Source organism: Lotus japonicus, chromosome 2, assembly GCF_012489685.1.
Source record: "Lotus japonicus ecotype B-129 chromosome 2, LjGifu_v1.2".
NCBI classification, from domain to species: Eukaryota; Viridiplantae; Streptophyta; class Magnoliopsida; order Fabales; family Fabaceae; genus Lotus; species Lotus japonicus.
This window is the reverse complement of record NC_080042.1, coordinates 47,400,934-47,411,667: the sequence shown is the minus strand read 5'-3', so window position 1 is coordinate 47,411,667 and position 10,734 is coordinate 47,400,934. Positions and strand designations below refer to the sequence as shown.

Sequence of the window (10,734 nt, the reverse complement as noted above, 5' to 3'; positions counted from 1 at the left end):
GAAGTGCTCTGTCGAAGCTTATTGTAGGATTCTTCCGAGGAAGAGAAACGTGCTTTTGAATTGGATGCTCTGATTAACTGGTATGGTTCAGATTACACGATCGTTGATTTCAATTTGGAATGGTTCGTTTAACCAATTTTCTTGTTCGATCATTTAGTTAGGGTATTTTATAATTTGTGATTATTTTGAATAAGCTAAGGAGATTTCTGTTAATCATTAGGACCATCTTCACCTTTCCGTTTTATGGTTTCTGCATAATATGAAACTTTATGAGCTCATGAACAATTTTATTTCTACTTCTCATGCCATTATCTTCCTGTTACTCAAACTGAAAATTCCATTTTTCTCATCAAAGCTTTGAATCTTGGAATTTGGCTTGTCATTGCAGGGGTAATGAAACCTTCTCTCCTGATCAAAGTGATTTAGGCAGGAAGTATTATATAAATGACAATATGTACCAGATTTTGGAGCATTAAAAATTATTAGGCTTGACGTCTTATATGATACCTTACTGTGTGTGCTATTTGCAAGTGACTGTGTGATCAACTTCTAAGTAATGTATAATATATTGTTAAGTAATGTTTGTTATATTGTTTCATGGTTCTGCAAATAATGCATGTGTTTGTTGGATTATCTTTATTTTTGAAGGTTAGAATAATTATTGACTTATTGTTACTTGAAGTAATAGAAGATTAGCACTGAGCAGAGCCTGGAATGAAATTCAGAGTTTGAAAAATTAGATGGCAGAATATTAGTTTTCTTACCCAAGAAAGATGACAATACCACATTGCATTTGCAAAGTTTGTCGATGGGTCCTTACTTTGTGCAGCATACAGAAGCCAAATGCACCCACCCTACTGCATACTGCTATAAGTATTTGTGCTTTTGCTTAATGTGCTTGACTTGTATGTTTAAAATTTGCTTGTGATTTCTGCCCTTGTTGGTCCCATTTCACGGTTTTCCCTATATGCTTCAATCCAATTACCAACACAACTCAAATGCTACTGTGAATATGTTGTAGATCCATGTCGTCTCTACAACTTCGTCTTCTCCTCTCCTCTCTCTCTCTCTCTCTCGTCTGGAAGTTCTTCTCTGGGGAAGGAAGAGAGTCTGGAGACTGGAGAGTGATGAAGAATAATGAATAATTGAGAGGTTAAAAAGTTACTTTTACTATGGTAACTGTTTTAGTTAGGGACCAGTTAGCAAATATATAAACTCTTTTTTTTTTCTGAAACAATATTATTTAAAAATCATTTTAGGATAAATGGAAAAGTCACCTCATTTAATACATGTTTTGTTGCTACTGGTCCAACTAGACGGAGGCACCATACCTGCATCTGGGAGGAGGCACCACATCAGGCACCTTTTTTCATATAATACTCCTTTAAGAACAATAAAAAAGAGAGATAAAAATACAATACAAAAGGTAAATTAGTACAATAAATAATATATTTCAAAAATTTAACAATCTTAATTGCATTTCTAAATATGCGTGTTACTTTTATTTTTAGACAGTTATTTTAAAATGTAGGGAGAACTACCTCCGGTTCTACTTTTAAAAATGAAGTTTAGTTATTGAATAGTTGAAGATATTATATTTAAATCACCTTTGATAAGTATATATTTTAAATTACTCAGGTTTTGCTCGTAAAAAAAAAGTTACCCAGGTTTTTGTCCTGATGCAACAGACAAAATTTGAATGGATAAAGAAGATTTCTGTCATTTTCTAGGATTAAATTTCTAAGGAAATCTTTTGCAAATACTAACATTTTAATTTCCCTCTTCTTGCATTCTTGGAGGCGGAGCATGGTAATTTCTGGCATATAAATGTTTTTTTTGAAACTTAAGAGTGCAGTTAGAATGTCAACCTTTACTAGGATATGAACTTTTTCTCATCACAATCTTAATTATTTAGAGCGTGTGTGGGATTTGTTATAATTTTGTTAAAAAGCATCCCAAAATATATAAGCTATGTTTGACAAATCTAACTGAAAAAGTAGTTGAAAGCTTATAAGTTAATTAAAAGCTGGAAAATTATCAAATTGAAAAAAATGTTCGATAAAACTAACTGTTACGGTTAAAAGCATCAAAAGAAAACAAGTGATTTAAATTTGTTGTAACATTCTAATAAGGGCGATTTCACTAACTTACATAATAGTAATTTTTGTCATTCAATAATTATTATATTCTTTCTTTTTTTTATTTGGTCAAAATTATTATATTCTTTCTATTACCTTCAAAATATATACCCTTCTATAGGAATGGAGCCCAGCCCAAAGAGCACCTGGCCCTGAGATAAGTACCTACATAAAAAAAAATGTAATGCCAAAAATAAATGAGCTTAGTAAAGATATTTCAACCCGAGTATTTTTACAGTAAGAGAATTGTGTGAGCCTTGTGAAATGTGAAACATGTAATTTGAACTTTAGACAAGCGGTTATGTACAGAATAAACAAGCCACCACATCCACACGCTCTTCTCCATACATTTTGCTTGGCTTCAAAATTGATATGTAATGTGAACTTCAATTCACTTTGAGCATTAATACTTAGTACTGCTATCAAAACAAGCATACTACACAGGATTTTCTTCATACTTTAGTGCACAAATTTATCTTTTTCTAGCTTTTCTATGCCGAACAAATACAAATACAAGAGATACAAGGAGAGCTGTTCCTGCTAAGACCAAAGGAACATACAATTTCTTTGACCATTTTGTCTCCTTTTTCCCTCCACTCGCTTCCTCTTTACATTCTTTTTGCTCCTCTAATACTTGAAAGTCTTCCCCACATACTTCATCTCTTTGCTCATAGGCTCTTTCTTCTTCAATTTCATGTTTTTGTTCCTGATCTTTGTTTATTATGCATTGTTGATCTGCAGGGGACTGTGGTTGTAGATTTTCTATTTTGTCAACTGCTTGTTCTGTTTCAATTCTGGTTGACTCTTGTACATTTATATTAGAGTCCTTTATTTCTTGTGACCCTTGATGTCCAACTTCATGATCAGCATCTTTTTTGTCTTTTTCTTCAACTTCAAACTGCTGCTGAGTGCTTGATGAGCTTGAAAATTTTGATAGTTGAGCCCCTTTATCTGCTACTACCTCTGATGTTGTAGCTCCTTCTGTGGGTTCAATTGATTCTTTTGGCTTATCAATGTCAAATTTTGGCTCAGCGTTACTCTTTGCATTAGAAAGTTTTTTTGTAGCTTGTGCAAATCCTTCTTCTTTTGAAGTAGTTGCTTCTAGTTCCAGTGCATGAATGAGCCTTTCCTCCTCCTTTTCTTGCTGTGGATCCTTTATCATTGGCATTTCATTCTCTATGCTTGGCCTTGATAATACGCGAGGCTCTTTCCTTTCAACTTCTTTGTTTCGAGTTATTTCAATCGGTGTTGGAGGGTCAGCCCCCATTTTAGTAGTGACTTCTTCTGATTGATGTTCTCTCTTTCCAGTCTCATGCATTTTTTCTGCAACCTGTTTCAATCCACTAGCATTTTCAAATTCTGGAGTTATTTCCTTCATTTTAGGCTTCTTTTCTTCTGCTGTTTGAGTAGTTTTTCCATTCTCTCCTTTGAGTAATTGTCTTGAAGCCTCTTTGGCTTCTTCACTGTTTGCAAACTTTGACCCTTTCCTTTTCTCAAGAACGGTTTCTTCTCCATGGCCTTGTTTCAATAACTCTTCTTGATATGCTGTAATTTTTGGTGCTTTCGTGTCTTCTGAGCCGTAACCATATCGTTCCCTTTCTCTCAATTCTGGTAAAGGTACATCCCCTTTTGTCTTTGGTAATTTCCATTCTCTAGTTGGCTTTTCTAATTCCTGAGGCTCTTTGCTTTTCATCTCTGCTGTTAGAGGTGACAAATCTTTCTGCTGTAGCTCTTCAATCTCATTCTTTGGAACCGTCTCTTCACCTTCCACACTTTCTACACTTGGAAGTGAAGACATTGCTTCCAATGATTCTGCTTCTTTCTCAACTACTTCTGATTTTGTATAATGCTCTTTCTCTTGTGTTGATTCCATGGACTCTGGGATACATTTAGCTTTATCCACCATTCCAGTATAAGCTTTTAAAATTTCATCCTGTATCCTGGACTGCTCATCAATAACATTTTCAACAGTGTGTTCATCACTTTCAAAAGTTGCTTTCAAGCCACTTTTGGTTTCCATCCTTTCAGGTTCAGCTTGTGTGTATTCTTTTTTTGGCATCTCATTTTCTATAGTCAGTTCTTTTACAACTACCTTGCCAAAATCTATTGGAACATATTGTTGTACTTTTTTTGGCATCTCTTCTTTTGCAGCTTTAGTGTCTTCGGAGCTGTAACCATATCGTTCCCTCTCTCTCGATTCTAGTAAAGGGCCATCCCCTTTTGTCTTTGGAAATTTCCATTCTATAACTGGTTTTTCAAATTCTAGAGGCTCTTTGCTTCTCATTTCTTCTGTTAGAGGTGACAAGTCTTTCTGCTGTAGCTCTTCAATCTGATTTTTCGGAACCGCCTCTTCAACTCCCACACTTTCTACACTTTCAAGTGAAGACTCTGCTTCTTTCTCAAAAGCTTCTGATTTCATATGAAGCTCTTTCTCTTGTGAGGTTTTCATAGACTCTGAGATGCATTTAATTGTATCCACCTTTTCATTATCAGCTTTTAGAATTTCCTCCTGTAACTTGGGCTTCTCATCAATAACATTTTCAGTAGTGTTGTCATCTCTTTTAAGATTTGCACTGAAGTCCCTTTTGATTTCCATCCTTTCAGGTTCAGCTATTGGGCTAGCATCTGCTACATATTCTTTTTCGATCATCTCATTTTCTATAGTAAGTACTTTTACAACTACCTTGCCAAAATCCATTGGCACATATTGTTGATCTCTATCATCAATTTTAATTTTAGGCTCTGCAGTTTCTTCTTGAATTGTCTCCCTCCCTTTTTGTCTTCTGTGAAGTTCATCTTTTGTAATGACTTCTCCTTTCTTATAGTTCTTCTCTAGAGGATTTTTTGGCTTCAATTTTTCCGTTTGTTTACATTCTTGGTTCTCCTTCATTTCAATTAAATTTTGCATCTCTTTAGTAGGATCTTCCTTTTGTGATTCTTGTGATGCTTTATATTTTGCTGCACTACCTTCATATAGTTTATCTTTCTCATCTATCTGGGATTGCTGAGTTGATGGAAACCATGATACTGATGATGGTTTATCCACTTGATCTTCTATAGTTGGAACCTCTTTGGTGATCTCTTTGTCATTAGTGTATTGTTGTCTTTCTCCCACATGTTTTGATTTCTTTGGCTGTAAAGTACCTTGGCTGGCACTTTGATCATTCTTTGATTCATGAGTCTCATTGCTTTGAATTGTTGGAGGTAGCAGCTTTGTCTTCTGTCTCTTATCCTGTGCACTCCCTTGTTCAACCTCGTTCAATTCCTTACCTTCTACTTTTGCAGATTGCAAATCTCTTTCAGGAGTTCTTTTCTCTACTGCTTTTGGATGTTTTTCCTCTGGTGCTTCTTGCAAAGTCTGGGCAGTTCTTCCACTCTGAGACTCTTCAATTTTTTTCTTTGTTGTAGAACCAAAAAGTTCTGTCTCCCCACTCATTATTATCGCCTCATCTCCTTTGACCTCTTCTGATTCTTCTATCTCTTTATCCTTTGATCCCTCTCTTGTCTTTCCAAGTGAATCTGCAACTTTCATAGGAAACTTTCTTGCTGTAGAGCTGGCTTCATATGTTCCTTTCCCCATCTCTTCATATAAACAATGCTGATTTTTTTCCTTACCTAGAACCTTAGGCTCTTGTGTTTCTTCATGTGTGTTCTCCCTAGTTATATCTTTCCTCAGACCACCATCTTCTTCAACTTGGACCTTTTCATATTTCTTTTCTCTTACTTTTTTCACAAGTTGCTCAATTTTTGCACCCTCTTCTTTGCCATAATCTGATTTCTCCATCTTTTCCATACTCTTTTTCTTGGCTGTCCCTTCTTTTGATTCTTCTATCTTTGTATCCTGCAGTCCCTCTCTTGTACTTTCTAGTGACTCTATTTTCTTTGTTGGAAACTCTTCTTTAGAAGCCTCGCTTGCTTGGAACCTTCCTTTACTCATGTCATTTTGCAAACCATGTTGACCTTTCCCCTTACTTCGAGTCACAGGATCCTTTAGTACTAACGCTCCTTTATGTGGTTTATCTATGGCCTTTCTTTTAATCTTAGAGCCCTCAGTTTCCTTCTCTAAGGTCTCAGTTACTGTGCTTTTCTCAATAACTTCCTCAGTTCTCTTCTTTGATGCTTCTCCTTCCACCTTTGCCATTGAACTTTCATTTTCAGCCATTTCCTCTTTGATCACCTCTTTTAGTTCTTCCATATTTGCAACCTTGAATCCTTTGCTCCCATCTTGCTCTGCTACCTGCTTTGGCAGCTCTTCAGATATACTGTTTGATACATCAAATCTTCCTTTACCAGTATTTTCAAGTACTTGTTGTTTACCACTATCCTTAGTTCCATTCTTACTCTTCCCAATTTCCTTTAGCATTACCTCTTTTGTTTTTCCTTCCTTTGCTTCCAAAGGCATCTCTTTGGGTCCTTCACCTTCACCCTTCTCCAGAAAATATTCAATCTCTTTCCCCTTTCTTTTGACCATTTCTTCTTTGACATCTTTTGCTTCTTTTAATTTTGTAAAATCTATTACTTCAGTTTCCTCATTACTACCTTTGGGTAACTGCTTAGGAAACTCTTCACATAAATTTATCACTCTATCAAATTCTTCCTTAACAACCTTTTCTCTAACACATTCTTGATCTCCACCCTCAGTTTCAATCTTTGGCTTCTTTATGTCCTTGTGAATGGTATCTCCAAATATAGTTTTCTGAGTTTCCTTATTGGCTTCAAAATGCATCCTTTCAGATACCCCTCCATCAGTTTTCCCTTCATTGCTGTCAGTTTTCTCCATTTGTTGAATCTTAGGTTCTTTAAATTCTTCTTTTAAGCTTGCACCAACAATGTTGCTAGGAATATGATTAGAAACAGTTTCATCAAGTTCTGATGTCTTCATTTCTTCTAATCTTTCAACACTACTTTCTTTCACTCTTTCTTTAACTCTATCCTCAGCTTCACATACTGGTTCTCCAAAATGTTTTTGTTTAGACTCTCCATATGTATCTTCCTCAGTAAGACTATTATTGGCCCTCATTATCATGCTAGTTTCCTCTGTCTCCATCTTCTCCACAGTACTTATAGTTTCCCCCTTTTGTTTCTCTTCATTTATGTTTCCATTGTCATCATCAATCCTGTTATCAGATACCATTTTTTCCTTCTTCTCCACAAAACTTCCATTCTCCTTCATTCCTCCAATATCAGAATCCTTATGTCCACTTGTATCTCCAATTTTCTGTGGGGTACCTGCACCTACATCTTGCTCTATTTCTGATGTCTTCATTGCTACAGATTGTGCCTCTCTATCCCTTTCTCTCATCCCTTTGACCTTTGCATCCTCAATCCTTAACATAGTTTCTTCTATTTCTTTTGGGCTTCTGTTTCTAGTTATGTCCCCACTGGCATCATCAAGCTTCTTGTCCGATACCCCTCTTTCCTTCTTCTCAACATTTTCACTCTCCTTCAACTTTTGAACCTCAGAATCTTTATCTTGGCTTCTATCTTCAAGCTTCTGGGAAACAAGTACAGCAATACTTTTGTCATGCTCTGATATCTTCATTACTTCATGTCCTTCCTGGCCAACCTTTTCCCTCACACTTTCTCCATTTCCATCAATTCCCAAATTGGATGTCTCTACTTCATTTTGTATTGTCTCCCTATTTATTTCCTTATTGGCATCATCAAGCATCTTATCAGATACTCCATTCTCCATGAAACTTTCACTACCCTCCACTCCTTCTTTAGATCCTTTTTGGCTTGTCTCTCCAACACAGCTAAGATCATGTATAGTTTCATTTTTCTCTTGAGCTGATTTCCCTCTTTCTTCAGATTCTTCTTCCTTGACCTCTTCTATCCTAACCCCACAAATTCCTTTTACCAATTTTGGCATGAAAATATTTATACTCCATTCCTCTTCATCATACTTTGCTTTGATTTTATCCAAATTCACCCCATCAGGAATCTTGAAAACCCTATTGAACCCTGTAATTTTAACCTCTTTCCTGTGCATTACCCATCCCATCATCAACAGTTCCTGAATTGGCTTCTTTCCACTAATTGATATCTTACTACCATCTTTACTAATCTTGATGTCAATATCATTCCTTTTATAACCTGTATTTGCATGCCTAATTACCAAGGTATATAACATACAAGATAAAAGAAAAAAAAGAAAGACATATAAATTAATTAGGCCTAATTACATCTTTACTCCCTATAGTTTCAAAATTAATGTGATTTTGGTCCCTATAGTTTCAATTGCTCCAATTAAATCATCTACTTTTAAAATTGAATAAATTTTGTCGAAATGTTAATTTGTTTTTCAACGGAAAAATTGATATATATCACATTTTTTGACTTATTACGTGACATAAATCGTGTTAGCATGCGATTCACATAAAATATAGTAATCCACATCATTTTTTTTTTTTTCATTAGAGTCTGGACTAGAGCAATTGAATCTATATGGACAAATTTCACGCAGTTGCAAATTCATAGGTAGCAAAAGTGCATTAAGTGAATTAGTTATTATATAAGAATGAATGAGAGAAGTAACTGACCTTTAAGATAGGCAGAGAGGATGAACATGGTGTTTGTTTCTCTAGACTGAAAGACCGGTCCTTTGTCCTTGGCCAATTGATACTCAGAGATGGAAGCAATGTCATCTCTAGTTTTTGTGATTTTAAGCCCTAATGCAAGCTCCATCTTCGTTGCTGCTAGAATTAATATTTGCTTAAAAGAACAAGGATGGGAAAAAATGGTTCAAAAGGGTAAAACGTTAAAATTTTAAATTAATGAGTAATAGAGCAGGAACATGATGTGAGATATGAGGCTTTGATCATTATATTGTCTCAAAATGAGCATATAATATTCTTTTCTTCTACATGTGGCTCTTGTGGGAGGGTCGGTTGAAAACTTAAACGGTTTTGTATTTATTCTTTCTTTGGCGGGAAGCTACCAGTTCATCTAAAGGTATCAAAACCTCATAAAAAGACATTATATAGTACTTTTAGAATTTATTGCACTTTTAATCTCTGATTGTGCAATTTAAGTATTAATGTGGATTTCAATTTTTTTTTTGTCTTGACTAAGGTATTCCCACAGCCGACAGCCGTGACATTAATTCCTCGCTCCACGGTGAGCGCACTAAGCGGTAGGGGGCTGGCCAAGGAGTTTTTTCTATTCGCAAGAGTTGGGATTCGAACCCCCAACCACTTGCTTAAAGGATGAAGTGCTTAATGTAGATTTCAATTTAAGTATTAATGTTTAAATTTTAAATTTTTTTTTTTGATAGGCAATAGAAATTATATTGAATAGAAGTACAAGGGATACTTCAACCCAATACAGAAAAAAGAAGAGAAGAACAGAATAGAGACGAAAACATTGATGAAACCTAACCAGACCGGAACTACCCACCTAATACTTCAATGAAAATGGACTTAACAAAACCGGCATCGTTAAAACCTTACTAGGATAAAACCCCATTGGGAAAACCTAGTAAGGAAAAAGAGTACCAACTTTGGAAAGTCAAGGGGAAATTTTCAAGGAAGTTTACAAAAGTTCCCACCCCATACCCACCCTTTCCTCATAACAGAGCTTAAATACCAACAAAGCATTCCAATTCCTCCACTAGCTTTTGTGAACCGGAATAGAGCACTTTCCACCCAAAAATGCCAACTCAAACAAAGTCAATTAAAACTATCCATAGTTTCATATTCAGATTGACCACTGCAACAATAAATAAATGATACTAGTCCTTCAAAGAACCTTCAAAATTGGTTGAAAAGAATAGCTCTGCCCACTAGTAATATACCCAAACGCAGTATAAATCCAAAGCACCAAATCATCCAAAGCTCAATACCAAATCCAACGCCAAAGCAGCAGCAGTACAAAGAGGTACCAGCATATTCAAACCTGCCAATTAACCATTTAAACAGCAAGAAACAGAGAACTATTAGTTAAATGAGTCACAAAATTTCCAAGCATCTCCACATCACATATCTTTTAGGCAATCAAGAGGGTTATTATGCCACTCAGAAATGCTATGGATGAAGGCTTTATTTCTTGCACGGAGCCAACACCATGATTTAACCATAGCTTCCTCAAATAACTTTGTTACCTCCGCTTCCTCCTCCCAAGAGAAAAATCCACGCCACCAAGATAATATCACAAGGAGTGGAAATACCCCATACAACACCCAATGAAAACAGGACCAGGAATCACAAATTTAGATGCTATCCAAAACAGAACCAGCACCCCACTCTAGCTATTTGATGAACTTGGAAATATGAACACCCAGGCAAAATGGCATAAAGGTTAAAGAGCAAAAGAATCATCCAGCACAACAGAATATCATCGAGAGTCATCAAGACATGATAGGGGTTCATTTATCCACTCGTAGGTACCATGCAAAAAGCTCTTGGTCTTGTATCGCAGCCACTCCCAAGCCTTCACCCTTGCCAGCTCGAACACAGATTGTGGGTCAAAATTTACATCTTTAAAAATTTTTCCATTCCTTCCCATCCAAACATGCCAGATAACCGCCAACCAAACTGTAAACAGACCAGCCTTTGGGGACGAAGACCATAAGCCATGAAATTGCAAAAAATGCAGG

General features: G+C 35.9%; 1 protein-coding gene across 1 annotated transcript; it reads right to left on the bottom strand.

Annotated features, from left to right (window-relative positions):
* Window positions 1-2,610: 2,610 nt before the first annotated feature.
* On the bottom strand, window positions 2,611-9,062 carry LOC130736531 (uncharacterized). The gene is made up of 2 exons (XM_057588353.1): window positions 8,681-9,062; window positions 2,611-8,234 (listed from the first exon to the last, which is right to left on the bottom strand). The coding sequence occupies exons 1-2, from the start codon at window positions 8,823-8,825 to the stop codon at window positions 2,611-2,613; spliced, it is 5,769 nt and encodes a 1,922-aa protein (XP_057444336.1). The 5' UTR covers window positions 8,826-9,062.
* Window positions 9,063-10,734: the final 1,672 nt, after the last annotated feature.

What these genes read in the sequence shown, in the direction of transcription:
- LOC130736531 (XM_057588353.1), bottom strand. Translation starts at nt 8,825, where the DNA reads ATGGAGCTTGCATTAGGGCTTAAAATCACAAAAACTAGAGATGACATT. An exon ending in CCTCTCTGCCTATCTTAAAG is followed by an intron (nt 8,235 to 8,680) that starts GTCAGTTACTTC and finishes ATGCAAATACAG; the next exon opens with GTTATAAAAGGAATGATATT.